This window comes from Cupressus sempervirens, chromosome 3 (genome assembly GCF_028749045.1).
Source record: "Cupressus sempervirens isolate cs-2001-9-10 chromosome 3, ASM2874904v1, whole genome shotgun sequence".
Lineage (NCBI taxonomy): Eukaryota > Viridiplantae > Streptophyta > Pinopsida > Cupressales > Cupressaceae > Cupressus > Cupressus sempervirens.
In genome coordinates, this window is record NC_143120.1 from 701,188,131 (window position 1) to 701,212,522 (window position 24,392).

Here is a 24,392-nt window from a genome sequence, read left to right on the forward strand (position 1 = left end):
GTTGTAGCTTCTAAGTGAGCTAGGCCAAATTATTTGAGTAATGCCACAATGAAAATGGGTCACAATCTCCAACAACCTTGTTTTGATGCCATTCCTAATCTAAGCATGAGATGTGAGTATGATGAAGCTGTGACAAGGAGCCTTGTCCCAAGTGCCATTCAAATCCAAACATGATGGATCATTGTATCCACCAAAAAATTTGCGTGATATAGTTGATCTTCCCTTTTTAGAAGGGAGCTCCAATCTCCTTGCAAAGAGAGCAATTTTTCTATATAACTTGTTTGATCGACATTGGAACCTGCCCTATTTGGATTGGTGAAATTTAGCAGATAATTATGCTGGAAATTTTGGGATCACAAGGTAATTAGTTCCTGAATCTTTAAAAAATAAAAATTTGTTGGATGACAACAAAAGCTAGACGTTGGAGGAGGCTTGTCCAATTGTTCTTGAAACTGTTGGCTCATCAACTCATCCAAAGATTGCAAGGGTTTTACTTGAAAGGTGGATTCCAATTACAGCTCTAATGGTAGTGTCATGAGGACAATTAGGACTCACAAATTCTAGTTCTCAATGGGGATTTGTAGTCACTCTTCTTGAGGCTGTGAAAACCATCAGAAGTTCGCTTGTAGAAATGGAGGTTCTTGTTGACGAGGTTTGTTTCTTATGCACATAGAGAAAATTAGTTGATAGGTATAGGGAGGAGGAAAGATTAATGCAAAAGTGCTTTCTAGGGATAACAATACTAGATCCTTCTTGTTTCGCTGGCAGTCCACTTGTTGCATTTTTCATTCAAGAAGCAATCTAATGAAAGGAGGAAAAGTTCAACATCAATGTTTGTAGCAAGATGGCTACAATGGTTGTTAAATGGACTTTGTAACCAATATAGAGATACGTATTCAGTGATATTTGAATTTTTTATGTTATAATGCTAGGAATAGTGTTTTGGTTTTAGAATTGATCCCTGTATAATAAGTTGGTTTTATGTGTTATTAATTAACGTCTCTTGGTTGCAAGGTGCAACAAGAAATCAATGAATATGAGGAGGTTGCTTTGATGATACACATTGAGAGGGAGATGTTTTAGCTTCATAGGGAGGGCTCATCTGTTGTGATGATCAAAGTTATTTCTGTTGAGAGGGAGTCTTTATGAAATCCTCATCATTTTTATACATGTTGTCAATAAGTTATTTCTGTGTCAAGTTAGGTATTGTAGAAATTGAGACTCCTTCTGGAAATGAGTCTTAACTGTGTTTTTCCTTCTTGTTGACTATGATTTCTTATTAATTTAAAATATATAGTTGTAAAGTAGCTTGAGAAACTCTTTCACCTATGAGGGAAATCATTGTGAACATCGTGTAGAGAGAGTCCATCATGTCATCATTTTGAGAGATTTCATGATGTCATCATGTTAAGAGATTCCATAATGGGAGTTGGATGTCCATGACAACATCATGTTGAGAGAAGTCTGTGATGTAAAATGGCTGTGATCCTTATAGGCTTGTCACGTTGAGAGATTCCATGACGTCACCTCATTGAGAGTCCTTGATATAAGAGCCTTGTAGGCTTGTCATGTTGAGAGATTCCTATGCCAACATCACATTGAGAGAGTTCATGATGTAAGTGGGTTGTTATTCTTGCAGGTTTTTTCATGCTGATTATACTAAGATAACATGTTTTTTATGAAAATTTATGTGATTAGGATTTATCATTGACATTTTTTGGTTGCACCTATGTGTGATTGCTATGCTAACAAATCATTAATACCTGCTCTTAGATAGGGAGGATGATTACTATTCTCATGTAGACACAATAGATCCATATATTGTGTGGGAGAGATATCACCTCAATGTGATATTAGGAGTTATGGCATATCCACGGATAACGGGATATCCAACATAAATGATATCACCTCACAGTGATATCAAGAGTAATTACATGTTCACGAATATCAAGTCACACGATATTCTCCATACTCACAATATCCATTTTGATATGTGCACAGGCATCAGGTCACATGATGCCTACCATAAGGATATCTGTTCATGGCATATCCACATATATTAAGTCACATGATATCCATCTTGACAGTACGGTTTAATTACCTTACAATCACAACTAGAAGTACAATTGTTCATCATTGAAAGATCGTCACCTCTCAATGATGTTCATAGGGGCCCATGAAGTCATGGAATGACACACATGACAATAAAAGAGTTTACACATTAAACATCTTTAGAATATAATAGTACAGCAAATTAATTTGATGAGGCTCAATCTCGGATAAAATGACATTTCTACCATACCTAGCTTACCTTTTATGCATTCCATGTTTGTTTTGGAGAGACGCCTGGTGAGAATGTCTACTGTTCATGCCTTTGTACTAATACATCTTAATTGAATAACATTTCTCTCCACCATTTCTCTAACATAATGGTAGGGAATTTCAATATGCTTTGATCTGTCATGGAAGACTGGATTAATTGAAAACTTTATAAAACTCTGGTTGTCACAGTGAAGATTGCTTCCTACTAATCCATGAAATCATAGTTGATCCTATGCTGAAGCAACACCCTGAAGTACTTTCACGATCAACTATTCTTCCAACCCAATCCGAGTCAATATATCCATGCAGATTTAGATCTATATTATTATATCTTAAACCGTATCGAATTGTTTCATGCAAGTATTTCAGAATGTGTTTTGCTGCACTTAAATGTAACTGCCTTGGTTCGTACATAAATTGAGTGAGTGCATTTACTGCATAAAAAATATCTGGCCTAATATTGACAAAGTACATCAAGGACCCAATCATCTGCAGGCAGAGAGTGGAATTTGCTAATTTTGAGTTCACTACTGCTTCTTTTAATTTATGTAAGCTTGTCTCCGTGGGAGTGGACATGGGTTTACAACCCATCATTCCAAACTTTTTCAGAATGTCAATAGTTTATTTTTCTTGATTTAGAGTAATTCCATCAGCTTGCTGCCACAATTCTAAACCAAGAAAGTAGTGTAGAAGACCCAAATCTTTCATGTCAAATTCAGATGCTAGGTCTTGTTTGCATTTGGTAATGATATGATCTTCTCTTGTAATCAATAAGTCATCAACATAAAGAATGAGAATCAACACGTCATCATTTATTCCCTTCAAGTATAAATTGAATCTGCATCATTCTTGGTGAAACCCAATCCTGAAAGATAGTGATCTATCCTCTCATGCTAGGCTCGCGTTTAAGACCATAAAGAACCTTTTTTAATTTGCAAACATGAGTACCATTACCATGTATTACAAATCCTTCAGGTTGCTCGAGGCACACTTCCTCTTCTATTATGCCATTAAGAAATGCAGTCTTCAAAACCATTTGGTGAATTTTCCACTGTTTGATGTGGTGATAGGAATCACAGCCTTGACGGAGGTATATCGAGCAATTGGAGAAAATGTTTCTTCATAATCGTTTCCCTCCTTTTGTGAAAAACTTTTGGCAACAAACTTTGCTTTATATTTTTTAATATTCCCATCTTGGACATGTTTGACTTTGAAGAGCCATTTAGATGAAACCATTGATTTGTCTTTTGGTCTAGGTATAATGTCACAAATATCCTTCTTAAGTATAGATTGGTATTCCTTTGTCATGGAATCCTTCCAAATCTGATGTTTGAAGGCTTCCTCAACACTAAAAGGTTTTGATTTGACGATTTCTCCCATTAGTGCAACATAGCTAGAATATCTATTACATCTTTTTCTTTCCCTGAAAGTTCCTTTTGGAGTTGCATAATTTTCAGCCTCTTCAATCATTTTTCTTGCCCATAAAGGTCTTTTCCGATTCATAGTAGTGTCACTAGGCCCATCAACAAGATCCATAGGTTTATTGTGATTATCATCTTCCATAGGTTCATGGGTCTCCCCCTGAATCTCAAAAGTATGATCCTCTTCCATATTTTGAGGACACTTATGTTCTTCAATATCTTTTGAATGCAACATCTTCTTCAAAGACAACATCCTTGCTTAACTCAATAAATATTTGTCCAGGGATATAATCTCTATAGGCTTTAGATGTTGCATTGTAGCCAACAAATATTCCCTTTTTCCTTGAGGGTTCTAGTTTAGATCTCTTCTCTTTGGGTATGTGAATGCAAAGAGGACAACCAAAGATTCTCAAATGTGCTATGTCAAGTTTTGTCCCTCTAAATGCTTCTTCCAGGGTTCTGTTTCCAAAACAGATTAAGGACATCTATTTTGAATATAAACAACAGTAATAGAGGCTTCAGCCCAAAAAGAGGTTTGAAGGAAGGTTTTGGTCATGCATTGTGGCTTTGGTTGCTTCTACAATAGTCCTATATATTCTTTATGCCATGCCATTTTGATGAGGGTTATAAGGAACAATAAACTCCCTCTTAATCGCAGCATTATTACAAAAGGTTTTGAAGATATGATAGATGTGGTCCCTTCCATTATCAGATCTTAGGGTTTTAACTTTTGATTCTTTACCTGGCATATTTTCTACTAGAGCCTTGAATTCCTTAAACTTCATAAGGACTTCATGAGACTCTTTTCATTTCAAAAAGTATATCCATGTTTTCCTAGAATAGTCATCTACAAAATTAACATAGTACAAAAATCCTTCTAAAGAGGTTACTTTCATAGGTCCACATTAGTCTGAATGAATGAGTTCTAAACTTTTTAAAGATCTACTTTCACTACTATTAAAGGTGCCTTTAGAGTTCTTCCCCAGGGCACACTTTTTGCTGGTTCCTTCATGTTGTTGTTTAAGTAATGGTTTACTTGTCATCATTTTCTCAATTGAAGGTAGAGTATGAAAATGGAAAAGCCCTAATCTTCTATGCCAAATCTCACATTGTATTTGAAGATTCATGAATTAGGACTGGAGAAGGAGAAGCGCAAAGTTTGCATAAACATCGATGTCAAACTCCTATGGTGTAAGCTTTCATGATGTTTGAATTTATAGGCCATGCTAGAACTTTACCATCCATGAAGGCAATTCGGTATCCATTGTCTTCAAGGGCTGAAATGGAAACCAGATTACCCTTGATACCTGTTACAAATAATACACCTCTCAGTTGAAGAGAGATGCCTGATTTTAGTTAATTAGTGCAAGTTCTGATTCCTTTCACAGGGTAGTTAGAATCATCTCCAATGGTGACTTCCTCATCTGAATTTTCTGCCAAGGTATCTAGGTACTCTTTGAATCCTGTTATGTGATGAGATGCCCCATTGTCTATGACCCAAGTTTTAAGGCTGGTAGATACCTGACTTGACAGGACTGAATACTAGACGAGTCTTATAGAGTCCTTATCGGAGCTTGCCTCACTAACTTGAACATTGGAGGCTTGAGGTTTATGCTTGTCTAGATACTTCATTATGAGGTGACCATACTTGTCAACACGTCCCTCCTCCTGAATATATATTTTCCAATGGAGTCCTTCCTTTTCTTCCTTTTGAAGTTACCTTTCTTCCCTTTCTTGTGAGAATGAGAATTTAGAACTTGGATATCTTCATTAGAGCCAATACCTCTAGTGATCAGCTTTGACTCTTCTTGAATGCAGTCGGTTTTTAAACGATCAAACTTAGGAAGTGTAGATCGAACACTTTCCCTTGAATGAATGCTTCCCAAGAAGTAGGGAGTTTGTTGAGAGTCAATATGCTCAACTCCTTGCTATCTCTATTGTGTGGCCTATGGTAGATATTTGATCTCTTAGCTCTGTTATCCTCATGACGTAAGATGTGATAGTTTCTCCCTTGTACATCTTGACATGGTGGAGTTGTTGTTTTCTCGTGTTATTTATTTCATACATGTTCTCTAAGGTTGTGAGCATTGGATATGATGTCTCTAATTTTGAGATAATTGGAACTATGTTTTCCTTCACTGCTTCCACTAACATCTTTATGGCCTTGTTGCTGTTTCTTGTCCTTAGGAGTTTCTCATCGTCTTCATTAGGTACATGATTTGCCTTCTCCACAAATATTTTCAAGTCATGTTCTCTTAGTGTAAGCATAATTCTAAATTTCCAAGATGCAAAATTTGCAGCTCCTTCAGGGCGGTCCTCAAATCTAACAATGAATATGAAATTCTAGAGAATTTAATGGTACTCAGTTTGTTTCTCCTTATAATTCTGACGAGATCTTTCTTATGCTAGCTTTGATACCATGTTAAGTTTTGATCAGATTTATAGGTTATAGGAATTTTAAATTTTAATCACCGTTCTCGAGATGGATATGCAAATTCTATATGATATGTTGATCACAATATCACAATAATAGAGCCTGAATATATTTTAATATGAATCTATATCGATCGACTATGATCTTAATGTCGATATTAATATAATTTTGCTGAGATATGATGTGAAGACAATATTGATCTGAAGAATAAATAAAATCACTGATATATTTTGAAGAGTTGATACCAAACTATGTAAGTATGTGTTATGTTGCTGCTGTATCTTGCTTTGCATTTTGATTTCTGTACATTACAAGATATTTGAATTGGCCAATATATCTGTGTGTGTGTGTGGGTGTGCGTGTGTGCATGGAGACATGTTTCCCGTACATACGTTCCTCTTCACGTAGAGACATGTCTAATGATTGATCACTTAAACTAATCTCCATTGATTTACAAATTGATATGTTTGCTGTGTATTCAATATTGATACTTACTTTTGATAGCATAATATGATATCAATATTCAATAGTGATATCCAACAAGATTAATATATAATGTTGATACTCAATATAGATATATAACATAATTAATATAATCAGTTTGATTAATAATTATTATATTAAACTTGATTATATATACGTATATATAATAATATACATATATATTATTAAATATATATACATACACGATTAATAATATACTAATTATTAATCATGCATAATGATAACCATAATCATAGCAATCAATTAGAGCAGTATACAGAAAAGGATAGAGATGAAATTCTCAAGTGATAGACCACTTATGCATTTAATTTCATTTACTGGAATAATCTGAGTGAAGCTACAAATTATTAACATGGAGAGGTACCGATATACGGTGTAGCATGAGGGTTTTTGTAGTGGTTTTCAACAACCTAGAGGATAGAAAGAAAATCTTGCATGAATCTCATTGGTGCTGGGAGAACAAATGTATACTGCTGCTAAAACCTTGGTATTCGACTTTCAACCTGCCTTCTGAATCTTTCGATAAAATTACGATTGGGTAAGATTCCCAAATCTTCTGATTCAACTTTGGTTTTATTCTTTCTTTGAGGCTGTTGGGAATACACCAAGTAGATTTTGAGGAGTTGATGAGGGTTGTGAATATTTCCTGCAATTCGCTCACATTTGATTGAAATGGATTTGACAAAAATTCTTCTGGCTTATCTCTCTTCAAAATTGACAAATGAGGCTTGGGTGCAGCTGATGGATTATGAAGTAATTCCATTTAGATGTAGGGTTTGTTACCAAACCAATCATGTTGCAAAGCTCAAGAAATTGAGGAAATTGGAGGAACCAGCCATTTCTCATCAACATACAGGAGGCAAGGCAACTTAAAAACATTTTAGATATGTATACCAAAGCATTAGAGCAGCTCATCAGTCATGAAAAATTGAAATTCTTTTTCTTCTTTGTCAATACTAGAAAAGAAACAGAAATACTCAACATTCTTGGCTTCAGAAAAGGAAAACTGCCCTCCAAATAGTTGGGTATATCTATCACATTAAAAGAAGCCCTATTTTAACTACCTATCTATCAGATTTGTTGCCTAACCCCATCAATGGGGGCAAATGCTATACTGGAAATGGAAAATGGGATCATTCAATTGGTGAGGGAATGGCTGAAAAGAAGAAATGATGATTGCATGGGAAATAATATGTCGACCAAAAGAAGAAGGCAGCATAGGTTTAAGAAACCAGCTATGATAAAAGAAAAAAGCATTGGGGGCTAAAGCTGGCATGGAGGATGTTTAAGGAACCACACTTAAAAGGAGTTAGGATACTACAATGCAAATACTTAAATGAAATGAACCACGTGGAATTTTGAGAATACCAAATCCATCAAAATGATCGAGGTGTAGCACTTTATAGTCATATGCAAAGATTTGGTCATAGAGGTCATAGGATATTGCAAATGGACATAATAAATTTTTTTGGAGTGATTCCTGGGGGAATACACAATAATATACAAAATCATGAGCAATGATAGGGTTGAAGTATTGTTGGAACATGAATGGGGAGTGCATGTAGGTGATTATATAGTGATACCCAGTGGAGATCCATCCTTGGGATGGAAATGGAAATCAATTGACAGTAGAAATGCAGTATTCTGAAATGGTGAAGATAAACTAGTGTTATGTGGGGTTAAATCAGGAGAATTTAACTGTCGAGATGGTTAAAGTGCTTTGATTAGAAAATAACAATTCATGAAAACAGATATACCAATACAACTGTGTTGGGATAACGTTTGCCTTCCAATGCCTGGAATTTTCATATGGGGAGCATTACATAACTGCGCAGAATTCTGAATGTCTTTTGTGGAAATGAAGAAGAATCAGTAAATCAATAGGAATGTTGGACATGATTAAGCGTTAAATTAGGGTGGATAACAAGCCCTTCCCAATGATAACACGAGTCTTTTTAAATGCTGGCCTAGTTTAAACAAAAGCAGCATGTATAGAATCCTGTGGATGTCTCACCGTCACCAATGATGTGGGAGTTGTGGAAAGAATAAACTGAAGATTTTTTCTAGGGAAAAAAATGCAATCGGAACCGCTAATAAGCGAGATAGAAGTAATGGAGTCCCCAACAGAAGACTTGCATTATGTTGCCCAAATGATGTTAAATTCACCAATTGGGATGGAAACAATCAGGAATAAATGGTACAGGCTGAAGATTCCTCCCTTCTATGAAAATGGGGAAACAAGCAGCAAGAGTGCTAGAGCTCAAAGTGTATGGATTCCACCAAAACATGGATAGTTTAAACTCAATTTCGATGGAGCTTCTCAAGGTAACCTTGGAATATCAGGAATCGGATGTGTGATTCATCTTTTGGATGGGTCTATTGTAGCTAGATTAGCAAAACTCCTAGAAAAGGAAACAAATAATAGGACAGAAACGAGAGCATTATGAGAAGGGCTATTTCCATCCAAAGGTTTAGGTGTTCAGTAGGTAGATATTGAAGGAGATTCAACCATAGTAATAAATGCTCTTAGAACAGGAACAGCTCCAATTGGAAATTGAATGCCTTGCTTGGAAGATCATTGGATTTATTTATTCTATTAAAAGTATTACATTTAACCATATATATCAAAAGGCTAATACAGAGGCTGTATGGCAGAAAATGGTGCTGATGGAATAGATTGTGGAAAAATTGGGCCAGTAGATCAGAATTAAACAATTTAAAATTAGAATTAAAAAATGATTAAACAACATAAAGAATGGGATAAATATAATTTGAGCCATAAAATGAGCATACACCTCAAGAAGGCTATGTGGATACTGATGTCAGCTCTTACCTAGACACAACAAGAATAAAAACAATGTAAACAAGAAACTGATTGATGATAATGTAAGAGGGAGGAATAATTGCCAAAATGTATTGCCACAAGCTCGAAATGAAATTTCTGGCTATACTGTCACTCAGATCAAGAACAATGGATGCTTAAAGATGAGCTAGAAACACAGAGTAACCATACCAAAATTAGTAAACCATCTCTTTCGATGAATTTAATCCAGGAAATATGGTATAAACAATAATGAGATAAACTGGTAAGGCCTCTTTGATATGAATATGGATAATGAGACATCAAAAAGAAAATAAATGATTCCAAACATCATAGAGGATGCCCCATTCTTCAGTGATCATCTGGCAAGTCTCTAGTTCGATATCATGGATTACCTTGTCTGTATGATCTCAAACAACAGACAAATGACATTTATTGGAGAAGTGAAAGATAAAGGTTGAGAACTGTGAGAAACTACTCCCACTGTTTGATAGTTCAGGCAGTTAAAATAATATTAGGAGAATTCATTTTTTGTGGCCCACAGATTCAGAGCAAACAAGGACATTTCAACTGTTCTCAGAGGAACAACATTTACATGTGGAAGAAAACAAAGATTCTGTAAAAGTGCTATGCAGGAAAATCTCCAAAGAGGAGATTTAGGAGACTCGGATAAAGTAATGGACAATATCGATGCAGAGCTTACGATTATACCCTAGAGATTACCTTGACATCAGGAGTTATGGAAAATCAGTCCAAAATGCTGGGTTAGTCTTTTGGGAATTAAAACTATTTTGAAAGGAGAAAGCCCATCATCAAACGAAATTTGGGTTTTCTTGTGAAATTGTTGAAGTTGAGACAGAATGGAGGAGGGGACTGTTTACATGCATAGATGAGGGAAGACGGCATTGACACCAGGGATGAGGAGGAGAGGCCAGAATACAGAATGGATGGACTGCACAATTTGGGAGAGGACGACCTACCGCGACAAATGACGGGATTTGTGGAAAGAAAGAAATCCAATAAATGGTTCCCCATGGTGAAAGACGCAAGGTAATATCAATGTAGTAATTTTTTAGTATATTAGATTAAATATGTATAATAGACATCTATCATTCAATGCGGAATGCAAAATGGATGGACTGCAAAATTTGGGAGAGGACAATCTACAATGACTAATGATGCAAGATTTTTGGAAATAAAGAAACTCAATAAATGTTTCTCCATGGTGACAAAGGCAAGGCAATAGCAATGTTGAATTTTTTGTTTATATTAGAGTAAATAGGTATGAAAAACTTGTCATTCAGTAGAATAGGCAGCATATAGAAGCACTCTGTATTAGGTTTTCAGATGCATTTTTGAATCCCATGTCATTTTCACTGGACTGGGAATTAGCATCCCATCACAAAATCAGTAAGGACAGGAATGATATAGCTTTAGAAGCTGTGTAAAGATGTAATGTAATTTTGGCTACATCACAATTAAGCGCATCACTCAGTTCCATAACAATTGAATATTGATCAATCAATTTCAAAGAGTCCACAAGCTACAAATCTATTGCTCGTTATCATCCTGTTTAAACTATCTTATGGTGATAACTTTAAGATTTTCAGTTTACATGTTTCATTGTTGAATCCAATCATTTGCCTCTCAACCCCAGGTGCAGTCTCCTTGGTCTTTATTTTAATTATAAAAGAACACTCTAGGGTGCAGTGTAAAGAACATTTTTTATCCATAAAAGTTGTCTTGCATTTCAATCTTAGTTGCAGTATGAGTCAAGGCTGGAGACTTGCTGAAAATTGTCTGTCTCCTTTACACTCTCCAAGTTCACTGGTTTCTGGAAGAACTTGCTGCAAATTATTTTGTAAGTTTGTGTGCCCACTGATTCTGCTAACTATGGATCACACAGTAAATGAAGTAGTCCATCATCATCTCTAAGGATCCTTCGCATGTTAATCTGGCAGTTTGTTCACAATTCAATCAAAATTTAGCTTAAATTTATAGGAGGTTCTGTTTTTATGTCCTTGCATTTTTTTAATTTGCTAGTAATGAATGAAATTAAGCTACAGATTTTACTTGTTAATTGGAATGAATATATGTTTTAGTACTTTGGTTCTCAGAGGCAATGTGAAATGAATATAAGGCTATATCTTTGGAACAGATACTTATTGAGCATAACAAAAATTGTTTATGATTAGTGCTGCTCGAAGTAATACACATGAAGATGGTTGGATTAGACTATAGGATTATTATTTACTAGGTTAGAAGCTGTAACTCATAATTGTAAATTCGTGCATGCAGTTTTCGTTCTCCTTTTCATTTTCAAAGCATTTCTGAATGTCTTAATTTGCAGCACAGGAGATGACAGGCTTATCAGTTGATTGTTTTCAAGTGTTTTTTCCCCTAAATGAAATGTATGATACACTTTGTTTTTGACATATAAAAACTAAATGAAGTGTATGATACACTTTGTTTTTGACATATAAAAATGGTGCATTTCAGGAAATCGCCAACACCCCCTAAGTCGGTAATTGTTCATGTTGCAAATTTGACCCGAAATGTGAATGAAAGTCATCTGAAGGAAATTTTCTGTAAGTATCTTATGACTCTTATGTGTTTATAGATTATTGTGTAAATATTATGTTATGATATTTTTTCAATTTGTATACTAGTTATACCATAATCATATGACCCCACTAGCAGTACAAAATTTATAGACATACCAATTATAATTGCATCACTTACTATAAATTGTTGCAATTTGTTAATTAGAAGGCAAAATTTCACGAGTAGCAGCAATAACATTCCTTTGTGATACAGAATACCCTATTTAAGGACACTGTAAAAGAGTAAATTCAGTAATATTTTTGTTTTATTTTTTTTGCTAAATGATTCTCTTTTGATCTTTCAACTCTCATTAATTGCACAATTTCACAAGCCAAAGTGTATCTAAATATTGAAGAATGACATACATTTTGTATTTATGTATTCTAAAAGTTTTCTATTCATGTGCTGAGTATAAGATTATGCAATTTTGGTAGTGCTATATTAAGTATGATTCCATTTGGTTGAAAATTTGATTAACATTTTGTGCTGCCTTCCATCTTATCAGTGATAAATCTGGGAGAGTAAAGAATCCATAAAATGAATTTTTAAGGATAGTCTGAAAGTGCATGTAGGCTATTTTTGTTGGAATAAATAGTTGTTACCTGTTTACATTTACTTAAGTATTCACTTAGGCATCGGACATTTCATACTTCTAGGTGGTTAGGTGGATACTAATATTATTTCACTACCTACATCTAGTTTTGTTTGTGTTGGGTGGTTGTGCCTACTCTTGCACCTCATTGGTGTTCTCTTTCCTGCTCACGCCTTTAAGCAGGGCATCTGTACATTTTATTCACTTCACTGATTAATACATCTTGTACATTGGTGAAATAGCTTGCGGTTGCTTCTCTCATGTGTGAAGGGTGACTTGCAGTCTGGCTCCCACTTTATGGTATTAGAAGAGCTTTGTGAAATCTTCTTCCTCTGCAAGCCTTTTCACAAGTCCATTTCGAGTTATTGTTCAGATTATCTGCAGTAATATTTGATTTGTGAAAGGCCAATCGGCCGTCTCATTAGCTGTTTCTAGAATCACATTGCTTTGCTTTGGATCTGTTTCTTAGTGGCGTAATATTTTGTGGTTGATCTGTTTGGTTGAAGGTGGTTTATTTGCAGTGAGCATTTTTTTGGTGGCCTTCATACCTGGTGATTGCATTTTCCTTGGAGCATTTTTTTGGTTTGCAGCATGCATTCATCCATCCTCTTTTTGTGTGGTTTGTGTAAGGTACTGTCTTGGATCAGGCCCTTTCTAGTTTGCACTCCAATGCAAGTAGGGGGTCCATGGGAACCCTCTATTGACCGAGATTTGTGCAAATTTTGCTTTATTTTTTAAAAACTGGTTGGTGGCTTTGTTTGCTGCCTTGGCCTCACATTTTCTCTGGCTGCGATTTTTTTCTTGGAAGCCTATTTGCCAGTTTCTCTCCTCCATCGAAGGCATATTACATTGGTGATTGATTTGTTTTGGAGGCACGTGGCTGGTCTTTTCATCAGGCACGTAATCTTGCCAGTGGTTGTGTCATGTTTTTTGCTAGGCTATTGATTTGGTGGCCTTAATCCTTGGACTAGCTCTCTTAACCATTTGTCAGTGATTGCATTCTGGCTGGAGGTATTGATTAAGTTTTGCCTCTTGGAGGGTGTTTGTCTTGTTATTAGAGGCTGGTAAAGTCTTTCAAGGGCATGGCTTCTTGTCACTTCAGCTGGTTTGCGTTTTCTTTATTGTTTAGTGGCCTCATCTTGAATTGGCGAATTCGGTCCTTTGCATTGTTCTCAGTTCCATCTTTGGCTCCTGGATTCGTTAATCTCTTTGTGCATCATTGCCATGGCAACAACTGATAGCACGCTTTTTTTTTCCACGCTTGTTCCAAGGTTATGTTGATTTGCTTGCAGGCTATCTTACATTTCTTGTGAAGGAGGCTATTTAGTTGGTTTAATAGCTGAAGCATAAAAGAAACATTGGCAGCAATAGCGGACAGAATTTTGAGAGGCCTCCAATGTGCTTAAATTAATGCCTTGCTATTGTGTATCTTATGTAAGTGGCTTTTCACTTCAAGATCTGTGACTTGAACTTGGTGCATTGGTAGTTGCGATTTGGTGATTAATCAGTGTTATGACTTGGACTGATGATTAGGTGGCACCAAAAATTGCCAGAGATCTCTATCAAGATTGCATAGGGGCCGTGCTTATTGTTTTCACTTGTAGCTTTGGTGGTCACATGGTATGGTCAATTACTACTTGCAAGGTGCCTTGATGGGACTCGTTTTTTGTTGATTTGGCATTTCATGGGTTTGTGTTTAATGTGTATGTGGGTTTGGCTCTGTGCCACTCACATGCCCATTTTTTTCTTTTGCACTATCTAGTTGCTATGGCACACCCTTGCCCCTAGGTGCCATTAGAGGGGTGGACCATTATTATTGCATAATTTGCACAATGTTGTGTATTATTATTGTACTCGCACTGTATAATAAAGTGTCATGGGGGTCGTGTTGCACTTTGTTGTCTGTCAATTACAACTTTTCCAAGTGAGTGTCCGTCTACTAGTATTCTTGCCGCATGTGTGTAGTTTGATACACATCCTTTGTTTCATTTGTGGGTGCTCATTGGCTACTTAAACTTTTGTATTGTCTCCTTTAGCCATTGCTTGGTAACACAGTTTCAATGGATCTATATACACCCCTCCCCCCCAGTCAGCCTTAATAAAGTATTTAATATTGATGGTCATTTAGATATTTAGACATTTGGATATTTTAGATATTTAGTTTCTTAGGCGAGTTTTAGTTTTAGTTAGTTTCTAAATAATATGGAAACTTTCCTATTGTCAGCCATTTAGAAAGTTTTCATTTCTTTTGTGCTTTTCTATATAAGAAGACTTCATCTCCATAATCTAATTTATTTTTAATGAATATACATTTTTTTAACAAGCATTATGGGGTACTTTGGGATTGTTCCTGCTAGTGCTTCCTTGGTTTTGTGTAGAGTGAGTTGAGACACTTTTGCATTCTTGTTTTGTGGAGGCAACCTTCATTCTTGAGTTGATCAACAATGGTTGAGCAATGGTGATGAGATAACTCATGCAACTTGGTTGATTAGTGTTGTTGCGATCACATATGCAGATTTATGTGCCATCTGTATATTTGATTATCAAATGCTATTCCCTTTGTTGCCTTTTGATCATTGTTCAAGTAGTATCTTTTGGGACACTCATGTAGATTGTTGTCTTCTTGATCTCGATCTTCAGTTGTTCTATAGGAGGCTTTCGGTTACCACACCATTTCAGTCTTGGTTCAACAATTGTCTGCAGCTTGTTTGTGCTTTGCTAATGCTCCTTTATTTTCTAGGTTTCAAACATTGTTTTCGAGGGTTCTTAGTCCCTTATATTCTTTCTTTTGGAGAAAAGTTTTCTTCCATAAGTTTTTCTCTCTGTCTATTTGTGAGACATCTAGATTGTAGTTGTATATGGGTACCTAACATGGCAATGTTGTCGGGATTTATAATTCATCTTAGATTGCATATTGTACTCCCTATGTTGCACTTAAAGGGGGTTGGTGCTGAAGGAGATAGTTGTGTACCTATTGACGCTTTCTTAAGTATTCACTTAGATATCCAACATTTCATATTTCTAGGTGGTTAGATATTAGTTTTATTTTATTTCCTACTAGTTTTGTTGTGTCTGGTGTTTGTACAAACCCTTGCACCTCATTGGTTCTATTTTCTTGCTCATGCCTTTATAAGTAGGGTATTTGTACATTTGTATTCACCTCTTTGACCAATACATCTTGCATATTTGGGAAAAGCTTGTGGTTACTTCTCTCATGTGTGAAGGATGCCTTGCACTTTGGCTTCTAGGTAAGTTGGAAACACCTGCAAATTCAATATCACCTGGGTCCATGATTATAGCTTTGACGAGACCTTTTGCTTGGGGATGGCTAAGAGACACAGCACTTGTTGGGTTGTCAGGCACTTATTAATTTACCTAGAAATCATAAATTGATAACTATTTCTCTTCAATTTACTCATTTTGGTATTCATATCTTTAAAAATATACTATTATGAATAATAATAAACAAATGAAGAGTGGTATTTCTAAGATGTTAGTATTCTGTTAATTTTGTGTGCTACAACATATAATCAGTAGTGTTACCTTGGGACGCATTTCCGGCATAATTTCGTATGTCTCAAAAATGGGGGCGCCTTGGAAACTCAGAAGCTTTGGAGAAGCTGTACCCTAGCAGCCTGTAAAATGTATGCTTGAATCTTGATGATTTATTTCAATTATTTAACACAAATGTTATATTTTAAAGCTCTATAATATATATAAGCATACTTTATTCATTTTTTCATATGAATATCCTATATTTTAAATTATCCCTTTTTATATAGCTGCCCTCCTACTGTCCCCTGCTCAGGGAAAAAAGTCCTTCCCAAAACTCTGTTTCCCCATCCCCCTGCTCTGGAAACCCAGGGTAACATGGATGATTAGTCTGCTCATCTTTACCATATTTGGCTATATTGTTTTTCAGCATTGCATGCCAGCAGAAACTTCTCATTGCTGTCAATTTTAGAGTCATTCACAAATGCTCATAAATCTTCCAATGTTAACCTCTTAACCACCAGATCTGTAACAAATGCTGTCAATTTTCAATGACTAACATAAATCACTATGCATTTAGATCAGATTAAGCTAAGAAACAATTAAGAATTCATAATACTTTTGATAGTTCACCAATTCTTTCCTTCTCTCCTGATGAGAAACTCTACGGAGGAATGTGGATATACCTGTGATAGGGTGCCTGGAGACAAATATACAGGAATGCTACCTCAAGGCATCAGGAAGGCATGTTCATACCCATTTCATGATTTTCCCCAAGGTGTTTGAAATATGTGTCCTAACCCACCTTGGAACTTACCTACCATGAGAGGATTCACCGTGTGTCTCCCTACACAGCACCAACCTATCTTCTTAAGGGGCTTTAGTGAGTGATTTAAGGATTAGGCTATGAATATTCTAACTTCAAATGGATTATATACAATTAGGAATATATGTATATATTTAATTCTGATTAGACCTTTATAAACTGTTATTTATGATACATAGTACACACAGACTGTATAGTGGCCCCTTTATTCCCAATAGCATTTATATATAATATTCTGCAAATCAGTGTAAATTTCGTCAGTCACAGCATGGCCACTTCTTGTTATATGATGCTTACCAGCAACTAAATATATATTAATTCCTGATCTCTTTCTTGTGATCAGTACCAAATATATTTAATAAACTCTGATTCATTTTTCCTAATCTGTTGTCTCTTTGAAGGATTCTGTTCTCTTTTAATAAGTATTGGAGAGGCATATGTTGAATGGTTGCAACTCAACCTAAATCGCACCTCTTCCAATACTAATCAGTGTTGTTGATTAATCACTATATTGCTAATTACTGCAAACACTAACTCTTAATGAATCGTTTGTCATATGCAATCACTTTGGAATATATTAGATTATATTTGACTCTTTAGTCATGTCAACTTACCTTCAATCAATGATAACATTAATCTTCTTTGAGCAGCAATAGTATGAATGCCCGCAAGGGCTATTGAGTAATGATATTCAAACCAGAGTCCTTTTTTATGTCTCAATTACAAATTTCTGTATCTGTGAATCACTATTCCTGGTGCATGAATAATAGTCGATGCTACTGATAGCGGTTACTTGATTTAGAATGTAATCATTAATATAGTATAAATGCTGTTGTGTCTCTCCACATCATCATTTGATATTGTTCCGTCCTTCTATTTACTGTGTTTAGAAGTCTATTAAAGCGCTGTCTTAATATCTTAATGAATAGAGAGCAACTGAATCTGAACATTCTTTGCGGTATACCTTGCTGTAACAGTATTAATACTATCTTCCCAGAGGTCATTGGGACCTCTGGTGATTATAATCTAATTAGCCTTTCTTTATAAAAATTGATAGAGTAAATCACCTTGGAAGCTCATCAACTGGTATTAATATTCTGATGTGGTGAATATAAGCTTTGATTATATCAAGTCCAAGTATATTTCCATTCTATCCCATACGATGGTCTCTAATAGAAGAATTAGCTGTACAATATTCAACTGCCGATCACAACAATGCATTCGGCTCTTTGCTTGGAATTCTGAAGTCAAACTCATAAAATATTAATTTTGGCCTGAGGGAGCTTAATGCAAATTTATTAAATGGGTCAAATTAATATTATTAAGCGGGTTAAAGGTGACAAGAAGGAAAAAGACGAAAGGACATGAGAAGGAAACTAAAGGGTCATCGTTTTGAGCATAAAAGAAGGATGAGGAGTTCATTTTCAGCATGCTTGGATTATTGTTTGTTTGGTGAATTTAGGTATCTCTTGGAGAAACATTGCGAGAGTTTACATATTCCATGTCAGACCTGAGGACGCAAACCATCAGGCCATCATTGGTGGATTGGACATAGCCCCGGTTCATCGCCGCAGTGGATTCAGGACAGAGTTCATGCTTGGTTTACAGTTTCTTTTATATTTTTTCAATCTGACTGTTATTGCCGTTTGTAAGATTGAACTCTACATGTTATTGTATTACTGGTTCTATAATACAATAGCAAATCTGATGTGTCAAAACTGAATGTTTTAATGAGCATTATCGGTTCATTGACTGGTTTACGTTGCTGGTTAGGTTTGCATGAGTTATTTATTATATGTTGAAATCTGTTTATGAGAAAAATTGATATGATATCCATTAGGGATATTACATGTACTGGAAATCACAATCTCTCTGTTAGTTTTGTGAAATTGATAATGTTTTGATTGGTGCATAGCTTATTCCTTACTTGGTTTCTTGATAAGATATCTGATTTCTTAATGTATGATCTTTAGATATATTTTTAAAATTTTGTCTTTCTAGAGAATTTACAAAATTGTATTACTGGATTGTCATGACTTGGAGAAGGACGGGAACATCATAATTTGGTTTTCAAACAGAAGACACAACAAGATTAGCCCAAGGTTTTATGTTGGGTTGTATGCAGCCTGGCAGCAAAGGCAATTGCCACCGTTTGTTACTGTTACAAGTCTTTTATACGAAGTGTCTCTTAACTTCTTGCGGTTCCTTTTGGTTATGTATCCTAGCTCTTGTTCCTCATTCTTTATGGTTGTTAGCCTATTACTAACAAGAGGCAATAGAGTTACGGCTTGCGGATTCTCCAAACCCTTCCATTTTAAAGTTCAAATATATATTGTGTTTAAATGAACAAGCGATAGCATGAATGTTAAGTTTTTCATCTTTCTATTGCCAGGGTAGGTACATGAGGGTAGTCTTGGATATATTTCTATGACTGAAGGCAATAGTCACCATTTGTTACGGTTAGAAGTCTTTTTTACAAAGTCTCTCTTAACTTCTTGTGGTTGCTTTTGGTTATGTATCCTAGCACTGGCTCCTTATTCATTATGGCTGTTGGCCTATTACCAACAAGATGCAATATGGTTGTTTCTAGTTCATTATGGCTATTACCTATTACTAACAAGAGGCAATAGAATTATGGCTTGTGGACTCTCAGAACCCTTCCAATTTGAAGTTCAAATATATTTTGTGTATAAATAAACAATTGATAGCATGAATGTTTTCATCTATATATTGCAAGGATAGGTAGATGAGGGTAGTCTCGGATAATATTTCTATTGAATTACTGTATGAAATTCTGCATTTAGAATGATCTCCGTGCAAACACAGGCTTCAAAGCTTTATATCCACCAATGCACCGCTGTATGTAATTACTATGTGCATTTGACTTGATGATGGTTTTTTAGACTGTTTATCAAGTCAAGCACTAAAGTGATATCAGGATAGGTGAATCAAGCTGAAGGGTCCTTTGGTCTGGATCAAAATCCATTGGCCATATGAATGCTGTTTGTTTTATAATTTCTCTTATCATTTGAAGTAAAGGTACTTATAAATTATTTATCTTTAATGTACACTAGTTGATGGTTGCTATCTGAATATTTGTAGGTAACTTTGGTGATGTAGTAAGTGTGGAACTGGCAATGGATCGAAGTGTAAGATTAACTTGATGTTGTTGTTTGTTAACAGTTTGTGTAGTATTGCATAGTTTTCTTTTGTATGAATATTATATATTTTTTGTTTTCAAACACACTTGAAATTATTATTTTTCAGGTTCAGTTGCCCATGGGATATGGATATGTGGAGTTTAAAACAAGAGCTGATGCTGAAAAGGCATTGTTGTACATGGACGGAGTAAGATGTGAAATTGTGTTACAACCAATATTCAATTGTGAGTGATTCGTAAGAAAATTTAATCAATTTATTCTTTACTATATACAGGGACAGATTGATGGTAATGTTGTTAGTGCACATTTTACGCTTCCCCAACGTACAAAACTGCCTGTGCCCCCGAAGGCTTTTGCAGTACCACCTTCAGTAGAACATGGAACAAGGGAGGCTGTTGGTCCCAGTGTAGGAAAGGATGATTTAGTGCATCAAAGAGAAGGTAAATTAATGTACATAATACTTGATATTTCGATAATGTAGTGAGAACATGATTCTTTAGCCATGGTTTGATATTGTTCTGCAGCTTCCCCACTACGAAGAAAAGCATCCCCACCACACAGACGATCTCCAATAGTGCGTCGTGCTGAATCTCCCCCTCGTCGTCGTGCTGAATCTCCTCCTCGACGTCGTGCTGAGTCGCCACCTCGTCGTCGAGGAGAGTCGCCTTTGCGGCGTCGTGTTGATTCACCTCCTCGAAGACGGAGAGATTCTCCTCCTCGGCGAAGGGATTCTCCTCCTCGGCGGAGAGATTCACCTCCTCGGCGTCGACCATCCTCTCCACCTCGCAGGCGTTCTCGATCACCCATCAGGTTTGCAAGAACATGCTCTTTCACTATTTGATTAGGGTTGAAGCCTTTTCAATTCCTTAGAAATATTTTTGCTAATTATACGATAGATTTTTCTGTTAATACACTGTATTTAACCAATATTTATTGATGCGTGCTCTTCTTTTAGAACATCTCCTAGGAGGGTCAGAGGAAGCCCTGTTAGCCGGAAGCGTTCACCGATCTCACGACGGCGGTAAACATCTAATCTAAGCCAGATCTTTGTGTTTATATTTTCAATAGAAGGCTGTATTTGCCGATGCACCTTGTTTTTAAATTCAAATATGAAAGTAATGCACCTTTTGAATCCTTACAGTTCTACAGATTTTACAATGTGATTGCATAACTTTAATCTTTAGAAAACTTTGTATTTTGTATTTATGTTGGTCTATTCTTCAATGATATTATAATATAGCATTTCTCTTTTCTTCAATTAGCCAAGGTTTGAAATGTGTACTTTTATTATGATAATCAATACTAATTTCCAAAATATGCATGCTATCTTCTTGTTGCGACTTTATGTTGTCTTGAAGAAGTTGCAATTTGTCTTTCTTGTTAGGAGTCTTAAATTGAATGATTTATTAAGTGCCATTATTTATGGTTGTTGTCATGCTGTTTATTTTTCATTTTCATTGTTCATATCGAGTGAAAGATGAAATACTAAATTGGTTGCCTTCATCATATATCTTATAATTTAAATATTTAGTTGAATACATTATACTGTTCTTGCAGCTCACCTCCACCCAGACGTGCTCGTTCTCCTCCACGTAGGTCTCCTCCTCGTCGGCGCAGTCCATCTCCTGTACGTAGGCCCATTCGATCTCGTTCAAGATCACTGTCTTCACCTCGCAGGTAATTATCGATTTTTAGAGTAACTGTTGTGTATAGATATATATATTTATTTATTCTTATATTTTTCGTTATAGAAAACATAATAATGCAGATGTGATCTCTGCACCAAATCAATATTGATATTTGGGCCAGTGTTAATATAGACATGCTGTTCTGATTCTATAATTGAATGCAGATGATTGATTTATAATACATTCTAGGAATGTAAGATTCTAAAAATAAATAGTACTTGTAACAAGGACATCAAATATTAGTGCTCTGCCATTGTTCTGTAAACAAAAGGAACTTTAGGAGTTGCAACAGAGCTCTAAAATCAAATCATGTCCCTGGTAGGTTGAGACAGAAAATCTCCGTGTTTGGGGCTCTTGTCAACTGTTCTATGTATAATCAGACTAATTAAATAAAATTGATATTTTCTTCTTTTGCATACTTCTTTGCAATATATCATGAATATTTGTTGCATGACATCTATTGAGATGCGGTAGAGAAATCTTTAATAGCTGGAACCTGTATAATGCGTTTTAAGTTTTGATGCCCTCATTGTATGGGCTGATTGTCCCTTATTCGTATGCTGTCTATAATGTTTAAAGGAAGCTTGTATGGTGGTTTTATTTGCTTACACATGTTCGGTTATGTTTTTTATCAGGGTGCGAGGACCCACTCGAAGACGAGGAAGGTCTGATTCTTCATCATCAGAGTCACTGAGCCCAAGAAAGGTGCGTGTCTGCTTTGATATTGTGTTTTTCTTATTTTGATATCATGTTTGGCCTGCTTATTTGAAAATGATTGTGAGTAGCTGTTCTCCTGACCTATAATATAATATTTCCTGTGCAGCGTTCACCTCGTGGGAATAGGAAAGCTTCAAGAAGTCGAAGTCCTAAGAGGTATGTATTATAATTGCAGAGTATTATTTATTGCACTGTCTTGCAATACTCAAGTTTTAAGAATGGCTAATTAAAATATTCTGTATAGGCTTGCAAGAGGAAGAAGTGCTAGTAATACTAGTAGCAGTCGCTCCCCTTCTCCATCTAAAAATTAGCTGATGTTTAATGGAGCTGAGGTAAGGTTTTCCTGTAGTTGTTGCACTTGATAAATTGGTATGCATGTTAGGCGATTTGAAGCTCACTTAGATTTATTTGCTCTCTGCTGCTTATTACAGGATCCCTGATTTGGATGGGGATGCGGCTGCTAGTAGAGCAATGGATAGGCTTGACATCTTGTCCTCAGCAGAAGCTTTTTTTTCTTGTCGGCAATGGCTAGGTCTTATCTTTCTTCAGTTTTAGTTTGTTTCCCTTGGTTGTCTGTTGTCAATCTTTAGAAAATGTCATAGGACCTTAAATTTTTCATGTTTCTTGTGATTCCATAGATTAATTGTGCATTAGGCCATCTTTCTTTTGTTTGTTCTGTTAGTTTCTTCAGGCCGTTTTATCAGCCAAGCAAGTCTTCAGTTAGTAGATCATGCGATCAACATGGCATGTTTCAGTTCACAGGTTAAACTTGCAGTTCAGTCTCAAAAAGGTTGAGAAATCAGGCCGGAATTCTTGCATGATGAATAGAAATCTGACAGTTTTAATGGGCAGAGGAATAAAGCATGATGCCACATGTCTATCTTGCTTTTTCTTCAATAGCGCACTCTTGGTAACGCTTTGATGTTGCGGAGTATCAAATGCAAAACAGTTACTAAGCTCTCTAGATGGCATTACTTTGCATTGCTATCCTATATTCACCAAACTTCATCTGTGGTCTTAAATTTGATCGAGTCATTGTGAGGAGAAAAAATTAGGACTTAGTTCATTTGTAAGGCAGTTTCGTGGGTCCTGTGCTATGGGACAATTGAGTTTGTTTCCATATACATCATTTTAGAAATATGTCATACTTTCCGTTTTCCTAATACTGGAGCTAATCTTTAGGTGCAATAACCTGAATTCATATCAGTTATATTAATTTGTGAAATTTATTGAGTGGACCTTGACTACTTGCAATTTGTTTGCCTAGTTGTATTGGCTAATGTGTTGTGGGACCCGCTAGCAGGGTAGCAACACCTGTATGAGGAATATCTCTATCAAGAGTATTGAGGACATAAATTCCCAAATAGACAGAATTGTAATTGGCAATGTTTTTATATTTTGTAGTTGAAATTATCTGTGGATAGGCAGTTCCACTGATGATTGCACTGCCCTAATATTACCCACTCTTAGATCTGTTTACCTCTTGTCTAAAACCTTTACCCATGTTTTAAGGTATCTTGGGTACATATAGATAGTCTCAAATTTGCTCGATTTCTTGGATTTGGTAATTTTCTTGCAAAACAAATGTGATTATTTAGACATGTTAATGTATTGTGGCTCTCTCTAAATGAAATATCAGCATGGGAACAACATAGCATAATCCGGAGCTAGAATAATAGCATAATCTGGAGCTAGAATAATTCTCTATGAAGGGTACTCTAAGCAGAAATTGGCCTAATAGATAGACATTTTAATGGGCAATGATACTGATCTCATAGTTTTGATTAAGTAAAAACAGGTTTTGAAAGGA

The 24,392-nt window shown here is 35.7% G+C and overlaps 1 protein-coding gene across 6 annotated transcripts in view; it reads left to right on the plus strand.

Annotated features, from left to right (window-relative positions):
* LOC149568686 (uncharacterized) overlaps window positions 1–24,133 on the plus strand; it is a 59,891-nt gene extending 35,758 nt beyond the window's left edge. For 2 of the 6 annotated variants that reach the window (XM_089821574.1, XM_089821575.1), the window contains exons 4-15: window positions 12,002–12,090; window positions 20,119–20,165; window positions 20,284–20,364; window positions 20,452–20,617; window positions 20,702–20,987; window positions 21,133–21,198; window positions 21,735–21,854; window positions 22,501–22,570; window positions 22,689–22,738; window positions 22,827–22,844; window positions 23,041–23,114; window positions 23,338–23,585. In XM_089821574.1, coding sequence (XP_089677700.1) covers window positions 12,002–12,090; window positions 20,119–20,165; window positions 20,284–20,364; window positions 20,452–20,617; window positions 20,702–20,987; window positions 21,133–21,198; window positions 21,735–21,854; window positions 22,501–22,570; window positions 22,689–22,738; window positions 22,827–22,844; window positions 23,041–23,114; window positions 23,338–23,504 — 1,234 coding nt within the window. In that variant the 3' untranslated portion in view covers window positions 23,505–23,585. Of the gene's footprint in view, window positions 1–12,001; window positions 12,091–20,118; window positions 20,166–20,283; window positions 20,365–20,451; window positions 20,618–20,701; window positions 20,988–21,132; window positions 21,199–21,734; window positions 21,855–22,500; window positions 22,571–22,688; window positions 22,739–22,826; window positions 22,915–23,013; window positions 23,177–23,337 lie in introns of those variants that run through there. The other 4 variants (XR_016362635.1, XR_016362636.1, XM_089821576.1 and 1 more) reach the window with 4 other exon arrangements.
* Window positions 24,134–24,392: the final 259 nt, after the last annotated feature.